Source organism: Argentina silus (assembly GCF_951799395.1).
Source record: "Argentina silus genome assembly, chromosome: 15".
Taxonomy (NCBI): Eukaryota; Metazoa; Chordata; class Actinopteri; order Argentiniformes; family Argentinidae; genus Argentina; species Argentina silus.
In genome coordinates, this window is record NC_139669.1 from 2,135,914 (window position 1) to 2,148,559 (window position 12,646).

Below are 12,646 nucleotides of genomic sequence, written 5' to 3' on the forward strand. Positions count from 1 at the left end.
CAAACTGGGGGAGACAGGGAGGGGCAGTTTCACCAAAGGTTACATTTGGGCCTGCAGCCAGGCTTCAGGGTGTACACAGGTTTGGGGCAGGGGTCAGGGGTCAGGGTTCATACTGGGAATAATTAAAAGGTTTGTCATGGGCCCACATTTGGTCAAGTAGCTGGCGGTGCCGCCAACAGTCCATAAGGTTGTACCCTGACACTGACCTGTCTGTGGACGTCCGTGGGGGAGAAGTCTCCCAGAGCCTCCCAGGTCAGCCCCGTCTCATCATCCTCATAAAAACGCACCTGGATGTCATCTGACACAGAGCACAGAGAAACATCAAGGGCCCCGTCTTAAACATAAGAGCAGACTAGGAGCTTTTATTGTATTGGTGAATTATGTTATAGTTGTATTTGTTTTTAATATGCTCTTGCGCTGTATTGTACAGCACTTTGCTGATGTTTTGGTTGTTCTCTGTTGTTGTTTAATCTGTTCCTTTTTCTTTCTTTTGCGCAGTATTGTACAGCACTCTTATGTATGAACTGTGCTATATAAATAAAAGCTTATTATTATTATTTATTATTAAGAATACATCTTGGTTAATTTTGCCTTTGTTATACCTATGATCTGGGGGTGGTAGGTGAAGGGGTGTGTGTGTGTTTGACTGGCTCACCTACTGTATGATCTGGGGGTGGTAGGTGAAGGGGTGTGTGTGTGTGTGTGTAAGTTAATGACCTTAGTATCCTCCCATCCCACTAAACTAACTGTAAAAATCAAGCCTAGTTAGTTTCACTCTGACATTACCACGGTTGGAGAGCAGCCAGTCATGCATACATTTAACAGGAGTCACACATCTGTAAAGACATTCATTCATTCCAACCAGATGAATAAACAATATGTGGATATAGACATGAAGCCTATTGTTCTAGGTCGAACAGAAAAAGCCCCACAGTTAACTAGAAAACAGAACCCAGGGGAGAATCTTGCATTCCAGGGTTGTTGACATTTGTTAACTGGCCAACAGACTCAGAGAGGACAATACAGAGGCAGTGCTCTCTCTCTCTCTCTCTCTCTCTCTCTCTCTCTCTCTCTCTCTCTCTCTCTCTCTCTCTCTCTCTCTCTCTCTCTCTCTCTCTCTCTCTCTCTCTCTCTCTCTCTCTCTCTCTCTCTCTCTCTCTCTCTCTCTCTCTCTCTCTCTCTCTCTCTCTCTCTCTCTCTCTCTCTCTCGCTCTCTCTCTCTCTCTCATTTGCATAACATCTGGGGAATTCCCTGAGGTTGGAAAACCAGGCCGGAGAACTTCCTCCATCAAAGGTCCTGTCAGGCCACCATGATGACGCCACAGAGAACTACAGTATGTACTGAGGTGCAGTTAACGTCTGTCAGGTGGGCAGACACTCCTACTGCACCATGAGCCAATGTACTGTAGCCTATGTTTTCAATAGGAATTTGAACATATACTTATTATAAATATGAAGTCTTAAGGCAGTATTTGATAAGCATGTAGGGTGTTGCCCGTGTGTGTGTGTGTGTGTGTGTGTGTGTATGTGTGTGTGCCTGTGTGTGTGTGTGGAATCCCTTTCAAGGCTACCTTTCTGGACCTTGTCACACAGCAGGTAGACCTCCTCTCCTCCAGTCACACAGCCAGCTGTCCGGTCCATACGCACTATCTTCAGGTTGGAGGCGTTAGGAGCTTCTACACATTGGAGAGAGGGGGGAGAGGGGAGAGGGGGGGGGGGGAGAGAGAGAGGGGAGAGAGGGGAGGAGAGAGGAGAGAGGGAGAGAGGGGGGAGAGAGAGGGGAGAGAGGGGAGAGGGGGGGAGAGAGAGGGGAGAGAGGGGGGGGGGGGGGAGAGAGAGGGGTGAGAGGGGAGAGGGGGGGGGGGAGAGGGGAGAGGAGGGAAAGAGGGGAGAGAGGGGAGGAGAGAGGAGAGAGGGGAGAGAGGGGGGGAGGGGAGAGAAGAGAGAGGGGAGGTCAATTGTTATCAACCAACTTTGCTTTGCTGGTCAAAATAGGTATAATGACATTGTTTTAAAAAGAAAAGGAAGACTTGCACACTGCAATACATCAAAGATGAACAGAGGTAAACAAAGTGACTGACAGTCCTGGGCCCTAGTCAAGTAGATGACGTCTGGATAGTTGCAAAATCCTCAAAATTGCGAAATTACTTTCTCTTCTGCTCGTGTCTTGGTTGCAGAAATGACAGAGAAACTGAACGTGGAAAAAAAGAAAAGAAAAAAAAGTGACAGACTCTGTGGATGCACATACACAAACGGTTTTCTGGAAGGTGGGTAGCAAATAGAAAGTGAAGGCCTACTTTCTGTCATTTGAGAGGAAGTGGAGTGAGAGGTTTATTGTAGCGGAAGGGAGCTACAAGCACACAGCGCTAGCTAGGGAAATGAAACCAGGACAGACTCATGTGGTTTTATTTAAACACAGGCCCATGTCAAACATTGTAGTAGAGTCATCGCAGCTCATTTGCATATCCCTCTCTCTCATATGTGTGAAGTAATTGAAGTGTCTCTCTCTCTCTCTCTCTATATATATATATATATATATATATATATATATACACTTCCTGGTTTTAATAAACAGTGTCGTAGTGGTAGAGAGAAAAAATGTGAAGTTGGGTAAAACGGCTGGTGCTGTGAGCTGTCAACTCACTGCTGTCGTAGATGGGGTCTGATATGACGGGGTCCAGCCTGCGGGAGAAGCCCCCGTCACTGTCTGGCAGGAAGGCTGTGAACATAAGCCTCACCACGCTCAGATCCATCTCCTTAGATTGGTGGGCCGCAGAACTGCAGATCAGGCTTATCTGGTGGTCTGAAGAGACAGAGAGAGAGAGACAGACAGACAGAGAGAGAGAGAGGGAGAGAGAGAGAGACAGACACACACACACACACACACTTCAATTACTTACACACATACAAATATGCTAGTGTGTGTGTGTGTGTGTGTGTGTGTGTGTGTGTGAGAGCTGACCTGTGAGTTCCCTGGGGACGCGGACCTCTCCCTGGAAGCTGTCTATTTCAGGGTGGATGACCACCCCACAGTTGTAGCCCATCCTGTAGGCCTCGGTCATGCGGTCCTCCAGAGTCTTACTCACGTTCTTCTTGGTCACGTGGAGGATGCCCAGGTTGGGAAAACTGGACCAGCAAACAGGAGGAAGTCTTAGTAGGGTTGTTAACGATTAACTGACGATCGATTGATCGTCGTTAAGAATTTGATCCAAGCGGAATTTTATTGATCAAGCGGAATTTTATCGAACGAGCGTATCAAAATAAACGATGAAATTGAGGGGGCTGCAGCTGCAGTCCAGGGAGCTGCACGTCAACATGCTGGGAGAGGCCCCGCCTTTGCTGTGGCACTACTCAATACAACACCGCCCTCACCGCCAGTGACGTCGAAAACGCTCTGAGGGACATTTCCCCACCTCTGGATGTACAGTACCAGTCAAAAGTTTGAACACACCTTGCCAAGAGTGTGCAAAGCTGTCATCAAAGCAAAAGGTGGCTACTTTGAAGAATCAAAAATATGAAACATATTCTGGTTTGTTTAACACTTTTTTAGTTTACTACATAATTCCATATGTGTTCCTTCATAGTTTTGATATCTTCAATATTAATCTACAATGTAGAAAATAATAAAAAATAAAGAAAAACCATTGAATGAGAAGGTGTGTCCAAACTTTTGACTGGTACTGTAAATCCCACAGACTGGTGGAAAATCAACGGAGACAGATTCCCTACAGTGGCAAAACTGGCAGGACACCTCTTATGCGTACCCGGGACATCTGTCCCATCTGAGTTTTCAACAGCTGGCCTTACTGAACAGGCTGGGCACATGTCTCCCCCCTGAGCATGTTAACATGCTAATATTTTTAATAAAAAATAAAAAACTTAAAAAAGTAAGCTCAGGGGTGAGTCGGGTGTGCAGTTTGGAGAGGTAAATATACATTATATATACAAGTTATTGTTGTTGTAGGCGACGAGCAGTGGGCGAAAAGTATTCAAAATATAGCTGACGGCTCGTAATATTGCCTCTCTCGACCAAAGATGTAGCCAATCACAAAATCTAACATAGTACCATGTCTGGGTTGGAACTTGTGTAGACAAAGAATTATGAAGTATTCAAAATATAGCCTTTCATAATTCTTTACTGCCCTTCATAATTGTTTATCTATACAAGTTCCAGTGATACAATGTTATATTTTGGCGAGAGCAGCAATTTTACGAGCCGTCGGCTATATTTTGAGCCCTTCATGATTCTGTTTGTTTTGCTATCAAAATATGTCTCAAATGTACAAATAAAGCTTTGATTGAGGAAAACACACATTTTGTAATCTGTTTGTCATAAGCTTTTATTTTTTTTATTTTTTTTAATTAATCGATTTATCGTTACGGTTATCAACTATCAAGGACATTTCTTCAAATGTGCAACCCTAAGTCTTAGTCAACATAGGATCTATAATGGCCTTAAATTCATGCTGATGTTTCTGTACTGTAGTCAGTATGTGATGGGCCTAAGAGGTTGTGTAGCCAGTATTCAGTGCATTCAGTATACAGTGCATTCAGTATACAGTGCATTCAGTATACAGTGCATTCAGTATACAGTGCATTCGGAAAGTATTCAGACCCCTTTACTTTTTTCACATTTTGTTTTGCCTTATTCTAAATTAAATTAGAATTAAATTATTTTTCAATCTACACACAATACCCCATAATGACAAAGCCAAAACAGGTTTTTAGAAATGTTTGCTAATTTATTAAATATAAAAAACTGAAATATCACATTTACATAAGTATTCAGACCCTTTGCTATCTTGAAATTGAGGTCAGGTGCATCCTGTTTCCATTGATCATCCATGAGATGTTTCTACGACTTGATTGGAGTCCACCTGTGGTAAATTCAATTGATTGGACATGTTTTGGAATGGCACACACCTGTCTATATAAGGTCCCACAGTTGACAGTGCATGTCAAAGCAAAAACCAGGCCATGAGGTCGAAGGAATTGTCCGTAGACCTCCGAGACAGGATTGTGTCGAGGCACAGATCTGGGGAAGGGTACAAACAAATTTCTGCAGTATTGAAGGTCTCCAAGAACACAGTAGCCTCCATCATTCTTACATGGAAGAAGTTTGGAACCACCAAGACTCTTCCTTGAGCTGGCCGCCTGGTCAAACTGAGCAATAGGGGGAGAAGCGCCATCGTCAGGGAGGTGACCAAGAACCCAATGGTCACTCTGATAGAGCTCCAGAGTTCCTCTGTGGAGATGGGAGAACCTTCCAGAAGGACAACCATCTCTGCAGCACTCCACCAATCAGGCCTTTATGGTAGAGTGGCCAGACGGAAGCCACTCCTCAGTAAAAAGCACATGACAGCCCGCTTGGAGTTTACCAAAAGGCACCTAAAGGACTCTCAGGCCATGAGAAACAAGATTCTCTGGTCTGATGAAACCAAGATAGAACTCTTTGGCCTGAATGCCAAGCGTCACGTCTGGAGGAAACCAGGCACCGCTCATCACCTGGCCAATACCATCCCTACGGTGAAGCATGGTGGTGGCAGCATCATGCTGTGGGGATGTTTTTCAGTGGCAAGGACTGGGAGACTAGTCAGGATCGAGGGAAAGATGAATGGAGCAAAGTACAGAGAGAACCTTGATGAAAACCGGCTCTAGATCGCTCAGGACCTCAGACTGGGACAAAGGTTCACCTTCCAACAGGACAACGACCCTAAGCACACAGCCCAGACAACACAGCAGTGGCTTCGGGGACAAGTCTCTGAATGCCCTCGAGTGCCCAGACTTGAACCTGATCAAACATTTCTGGAGACCTGAAAATAGCTGTGCACCGACGCTCCCCATCCAACCTGACAAAGCTTGAGAGGATCTGCAGAGAAGAATGGGAGAAACTCCCCAAATACAGGTGTGCCAAGACCCAAGAAGACTTGAAGCTGTAATCGCTGCCAAAGGTGCTTCAACAAAGTACTGAGTAAAGGTCTCAATACTTATGTAAATGTGATATTTAAGTTTTTTATTTTTAATAAATTAGCAAACATTTCTAAAAACCTGTTTTGGCTTTGTCATTATGGGGTATTGTGTGTTGATTGATTAACTTAATCCATTTTAGAATAAGGCTGTAACATAACAAAATGTGGAAAAAGTGAAGGGGTCTGAATACTTTCCGATTGCACAGTATGTGTGTGTGTGTGTGCATGAGAGAGGGAGAGGGAAAGAGACAGTTCGGACATACGTGTGTATGCATGTGTGTGTGGGTGTGATGTTGATGAGACACAGCGACACACACCTCATGCTGGAGTCTTTGGGCTGCATGTCGTGTGTGTGTGTGTGTGTGTGTATGCATGCATGTGTGGGTGTGATGTTGATGAGACACAGCGACACACACCTCATGCTGGAGTCTTTGGGCTGCATGTCGTGTGTGTGTGTGTGTGTGTGTATGCATGCGTGTGTGGGTGTGATGTTGATGAGACACAGCGACACACACCTCATGCTGGAGTCTTTGGGCTGCATGTCAGTGATGCAGATGCCTTTGTCACACTGCTTGCCCACCAGGCTGTGGGCGTGGAGATGGGGATGGTTGGAGTTGGTGACCAGCTGGACCACCACACGCGCCATCCCCTGGTAGTTACATATCTGCCAACACAACGACAATGGGTCTCTTAGAGGGGAACTTTGCCTTTTAAAATTTTTTTTGACAGGGAGTCTTGGGACTTGGGAGTCTCCTCTTTGTCAAAATGTCACTTATGTTAAGATTATCAAGTATTATCAATCAATGTTTCACATTTGACCAAGCGCAGGGAAGTATTGCATACAGTATCCACTCTGCTATTTAGACTTTTTCAGGATTCAGAGTGAAAGCCTGAGCAGGCTTAGTGGTCTGCGCGCTGGTAGACAACAGTACACAGTTGAGTCACAAAGACTCGGCTGACTGATGCGATGCTGGAGTTTTACCCTGTGTTCTGTTTGTCATGTGGTTAGTTCATAGTGCATGCTTTCTCTAGGGATAAGTGAGTCACTTAGTCATCCATAACACATACACACACATACACACACACACATACACACACAAACAACACATGCACGCGCACACACCAAATGGACCCACTGAACCCATGAAAACACCTTCAACACGACTCCATCCTGACCTGGTAGCTTGTGTCTTCACTGGTGTTCTCCATCACACATGACCTGCTTGTGATGGTACGACTGATCAAGTGATCTGATTGGAGGGGGGGACGGGCCGACAGGCTCTCGATAGGCCGTTGAGGAGGAAGCCACACCTTCCTTTGCTCGCACACTTTTCCATACGCACAACTGTTTTCAAACAACGCTAAAAAGGTCATGTTTTTCCTCAACCACACATCCCGTTCCTCTAACTGTGACATGGGAAACCCCTGTTTTTTTTTTTTTTTTACCTGACTGACAGAATCACAATGTATTCATTGATTGTGGGGGGGGGGGTTAAGATGACTAAGATGTTATGAACATGAGTCACTCTCTATGACATTTGTGTCTCACAGAACTCTGGCTGAGACAGAAGACTATACAGAGATGCTTCTATGCCTCAATGATTATCATCAAAATACAATATCGCTTCCGATCAGCTGCAATGCTTCTACTGCTAATGACATTTGGATGGAAGGTTTGTCATCAGCAGGTTATGTTGAGAGTGAATGCAATCATTCTAGGCCAAATGGACTAGGGGAGGGGTGTAGAGGCATCTAGGCCATATTAACCACACACACACATCTCCCCAATACTTCCTCAAGCTGCTACAGATAAATATAAATATAAAGCAGCACAGATGAATACTGCACTGTAGACGAATGTTACTGAACTACCCCTACGCCCTCATCCGGGTTCACAGAGCCAAAACACGCCTTCAGTCTAACTAACCGTTAAAAACAACACGACTCAAACCTGGGCCTTAGTGGGGGGTGAATTTACTGAGTAAAGTATTTGGTCATTACTTGATTCCAGCGAATCACAAGACTGCAAGGCGTGGCTCGGGATCAGAAGCACCAGGAGGACGTGCTGAGGTGACCCCTGAGATCTAACAAAACAAAAATGTCTCCCCAGTCCATCCAGCCTTTAGCCATTACCCATGAGGAACCTCTCCATACTGCCAGAAAACAGTGCCTTCGGATGTTCCATGAAAACAGATCTCTAACTTCAACGTTACTGCTACAGTACCAGTCAAAAGTTTGGACACGCCTTCTCATTCAATGGTTTTTCTTTATTTTTTTTATTATAATTTTCTACATTGTAGATTAATATTGAAGACATCAAAACTATGAAGGAACACATATGGAATTATGTAGTAAACAAAAAAGTGTTAAACAAACCAGAATATGTTTTCTATTTTAGATTCTTCAAAGTAGCCACCTTTTGCTTTGATGACAGCTTTGCACACTCTTGGCAAGGTGTGTCCAAACTTTTGACTGGTACTGTACATCATTGCACGACAGGCCACAACACCAGCTACAACAGCCCTAGAACAGACGCTGACAGAGACACCTTCAGGTCTGTAGTTGAACACTCTGAGGTAGCAAGCCTAGTCCTTTCATGTCTGAGTCTGCCTGCCTGCAAGAGAGGGGGCGAAGCAGCTGAAAAACACTGCATTTCCCGTTTGTGACGGCACGCAACACTTCCTAGTAATTACGCCTATGACACTGGAGGAAATTCCCAACAGCCGCGACACAAAGCGAAGGGCAGAGAGAGGGTCTTCATGTAGGCCTGCTTCTTTTGCTCATGATTATGGGCTGTTATGTTATCAAAGGCAAGTATACTGTGTTGACAGTTTTCCCAACTAATCACCCTTCATGTGTGCACGATTTCTTCTGATTCAATACAAACTAATCTAAAGACTAAAAGATTAGATAAGATTGCCCCTTTTCCGGCTCCGACAATTATTTAAAGGACATTATTGTGGCTAGATCCAACACAATACCACTTTAGGCTAAAACCTTTTAGTAAAGGCCTGCAGGTTAAAGAAAACACAGGCAGAAGATAACAAGTTGTGGAAATTGACTCAAGATCAACAGAGACAATACACCTACTCTCTTACTACTGCAGGAAGGCTGCATATTTATAGAGGGGATTTCCCAGACTTCAGTCTGAACATAGTTCAAATTGCAAAGGATAAAGAGTATTTGTAGTGTGTGTGTGTGTGTGTGTGTGTATGTGTATGTGTATGTGTGTGTGTGTGTGTGTGTGCCTGAGAGAGATTTCAACTTAAAGTATGTCATGTTTGGCACAAAAATGTTAGTTCGTAATCCAGGTGTTACTGATAATAAAAAGAAAAAAAAAAATCACACACAAAAATTCTGCTGTGGGAAATGTTAGAGAGCTTCCTAGGAATCTGTAGGGGAATTCCTGCTTCCCCTTGTTCGGTCGACACATGCATGATTTCACCTCAAACCAAGACATGCAGCGTAGGACGCAGAAATCTGCATGCAAGTAAGGAGGGATAAGAGGTAGGAACAGAGGGAAGGAAAGTTAGTGACAAACTACAGCACCAGTCAAAAGTTTGGACACACCTTCTCATTCAATGGTTTTTCTTTATTTTTTATTATTTTCTACATAGTAAACAAAAAAGTGTTAAACAAACCAGAATATGTTTTATATTTTAGATTCTTCAAAGTAGCCACCTTTTGCTTTGATGACAGCTTTGCACGCTCTTGGCAAGGTGTGTCCAAACTTTTGACTGGTACTGTATATAAGGAAGGAATGAAACAAGGAAGTAGGGAAGGAAGGATGGCCAAACTACAGAAAGGAAGGAAGGAAGGAAGGAAGAAAGGAAGGGAGGGACCACGAAAGGAAGGAACAAGGAGGGGTGGAAATGAAGGGAGGAAGCCTTCATACTTGGTGGGAGGAGTTACCTTGACTTGGGGGTAGGACTTCCTGTTCTTCTCACTGGAGGCTCCTGGGAGTCCGCCGTGGGATGGCCCCTCACAGCCATAGCGGAACCTGAAGCCCCTCTGGAGGGGGGGAGGGGGGGGGAGAGAGAGAGAGCGCCTCAATAAGCCTACCACCATAACCACCCTTTATTATAAACCTGTAACACCATGACATACATTGTGCATTCTGTAACATGCTATGCTCTAAAGGAGCACATTGGAAAAGGTTACCTGTTTAGGCTGTTCTGTGATTTGGAGGTATGGTCCATCAGCTGTAATTGAAAACAGAAGACACAGATGAATATCGTACTTCTGCTAAATACGTGCACACATTTTACAGTACATTCGATTGGGATCGGTTGTTTTTTGTTTTTGTGAGTTCAAAGACGTTTGTTGAATCAGGCAAGAAATCTGTAAACATTGCTCGGTTAAAAATAGGTTATGATGTAACGTACAGCCCTGAGCTACCTCAAAACAAGCCTATTGTCAGGTTTCTCATAGCATGTTGCTCCTGACACAACTGCTGGCTGAGCGACGCTCAGTCTTCCTCTTCCTGCCTGATGCTAGGCCCGGGCCAGTACCTCAGCCACATCCTCCTGCTCACCTCACATCAGTCAAACACAAACCTGCCCAACCCATGCTAGGTTTAAACTCTCTCTCTCTAGAGAGAATAGAATACCTTGTTTCCTCGGTAGGTAGAGAAACTGCCTAGCCTCGTGGATATCAACAGTGTTTCTAACCTTAGATTACACACGGAATTCAAACCTTGCTAGAGTATAAGGCTGTGTGCCAAACAGGAAAGGAACAAGGAAACAGGCGGCATTATACCCTAACTATATCCTTACTTGTAACACAATGACATCATGAGCCTCTACATTTGACAGCGCGAGGGCATGTCCACTCATCTTGAATGTGCTATTCAGTAGGGACACTGACGGGTATCCCCCAGAGATACAAAAGAGTAGCTTCCCCTTGACGCTCACACTAACAACCGCTGCTGATCTCATTAAAGTCTGTTTCCATCTTTATGCTAAATATTATAACAGTGTTATAACAATGTTTTAGCAGCCCTCTGGAGATGGATGGAGAAGTGAAAGTTGCCTGGGGAAGGAGAAGTTAGGCCTGTGTCTACATTACAACTCTGAAGCGATCATGACATCACGAAACTGTCTCTTGTTTCAGTTATCCTAAAAGAGAGGCTGGTTTTGACCACAAATGTATACTGCTTTTCAGACTTTACCCATTCACTATTGCCTGTTGCACATTTATGTATCATATATTGCAAATATGGACAAAAGTAGGCTAAACCTTACACATAAGTCAACATTTGTCATACAAGAGGCATTTACGGTGCTTTAGCTACAGGCTAGGCTTGCTTTTGAAAAATGTCCCAAAAAAGAATGCTGGGAAATAGAGTCATGAAGTGGCCCAGTAGTTCTTACCTGTCCGTAGTGCAGTGGTTTGTGACATGGGAGGGAAGTTCAGCCACAGTGGATCTAAGTCAAAGGATCTGTCAAAGTACTAAAAGTGAAGAAACAAAAGAAAGGTCAACAAGAATATTAAAAGCTCCTTCCACTGACCTACAGGTAGATTAATGCCCTATTTGAGTTCCATTCATATGACCAGAGACTGGATAGGTACTGAGGTCGCTACCTGTGAATGGTAGGGGTCTTCATCAGCCATGGCGTCTGTGATCAGAGACAAAGACCTTGAGTAAAGTCATGGTTCATAAAAGCAATCCAGCAAAACATCAAATTTAGTACTGTTGGCCTATTATTTTACAATAATGACTGTCTTACAAGACAAGTACATCAAGAACATTTGATAGGAAGTAAAGTATTAAATAAGTGATCAACACATCCCAAATCTAAACACGACAACCTGGACACTGACAGATTAAACCAGCTCGCCTGACACTTGCTGACTACAGTCAGTGCTAAAACTGTACATTATGTAGCAAGCTAGTCAGCTAGCTAGCAGCAGCTACAGCACAACCTGGGCACATTAGGTCAGCTAGCTAGCATTGTGTGAACTGCAAGCACAAGTCACTGTCTTCTAACATTCATGATCCCTGTGAGTTACAGTATACGGACAGGACACACGACCCTGAATATAGCGGGCTATAATAACTAGCAATTAGCAGCCAGCCTCATTGTAGTGTTGGTACTGTGGTGCTTTGCCACTAGTAGCTGGCTAATTATGAGGAAGTGTGGAGTGGAAGTTTTTCTCACAGCTAGCTGGCTAACGGTAGGATTTGAGGGGCTACTTGGCGAACTGTCAGTAACTTCACAAGTGCCACTCATTATACAAAAGCGTAGTCAGTGCTTACCTTCTCAACAAGTCCGAATCCTCGCTACATCAAATCGCTGTTGACAGCCAGCCCCGATCCACCTCAGTTGAGCCAAGCTTTGCACATTATTGCGCCATGCTTGGGTGAGCTCATTTGACAGAATCAAAACCCCGTCAGATGGCACCAGAATATATCATCAAATTCTTATGATTTCTATAAACTGAAAACTACTTTGCATTGGTAAACGAAGATGATTTCTCTAATCTTGACAACAAAAGACAGCTAGCTGGCGACATCGACTTGGACAGTTGTTCAGAAACTTGACTTCCCCACTGGAAATTCCCAGTGACGTAGCTGGTGAAGGTCCTGTAATCTGTTGACTGTTCGTGTCTGCCACCTGGCGGTCATTTACAGGTAGTACGGCATAGTCTGGATCAACCACATCACAATGATCAAA

The 12,646-nt window shown here is 44.2% G+C and overlaps 1 protein-coding gene across 2 annotated transcripts in view; it reads right to left on the minus strand.

Annotated features, from left to right (window-relative positions):
- nfkb1 (nuclear factor of kappa light polypeptide gene enhancer in B-cells 1) overlaps nt 1-12,489 on the minus strand; it is a 20,652-nt gene extending 8,163 nt beyond the window's left edge. Inside the window, exons 1-11 of one of the 2 annotated variants that reach the window (XM_083686609.1) lie at nt 12,229-12,489; nt 11,553-11,587; nt 11,342-11,420; nt 10,131-10,171; nt 9,882-9,980; nt 6,485-6,633; nt 2,963-3,126; nt 2,645-2,803; nt 1,572-1,676; nt 207-298; nt 1-4 (exon numbers count right to left, since the gene is read on the minus strand). The exon at nt 1-4 is cut by the window's left edge and continues 135 nt beyond it. In XM_083686609.1, coding sequence (XP_083542735.1) covers nt 1-4; nt 207-298; nt 1,572-1,676; nt 2,645-2,803; nt 2,963-3,126; nt 6,485-6,633; nt 9,882-9,980; nt 10,131-10,171; nt 11,342-11,420; nt 11,553-11,582 — 922 coding nt within the window. In that variant the 5' untranslated portion in view covers nt 11,583-11,587; nt 12,229-12,489. Of the gene's footprint in view, nt 5-206; nt 299-1,571; nt 1,677-2,644; nt 2,804-2,962; nt 3,127-6,286; nt 6,331-6,484; nt 6,634-9,881; nt 9,981-10,130; nt 10,172-11,341; nt 11,421-11,552; nt 11,588-12,228 lie in introns of those variants that run through there. The other variant, XM_083686610.1, reaches the window with a different exon arrangement.
- Between the last annotated feature and the right edge of the window lie 157 nt (nt 12,490-12,646).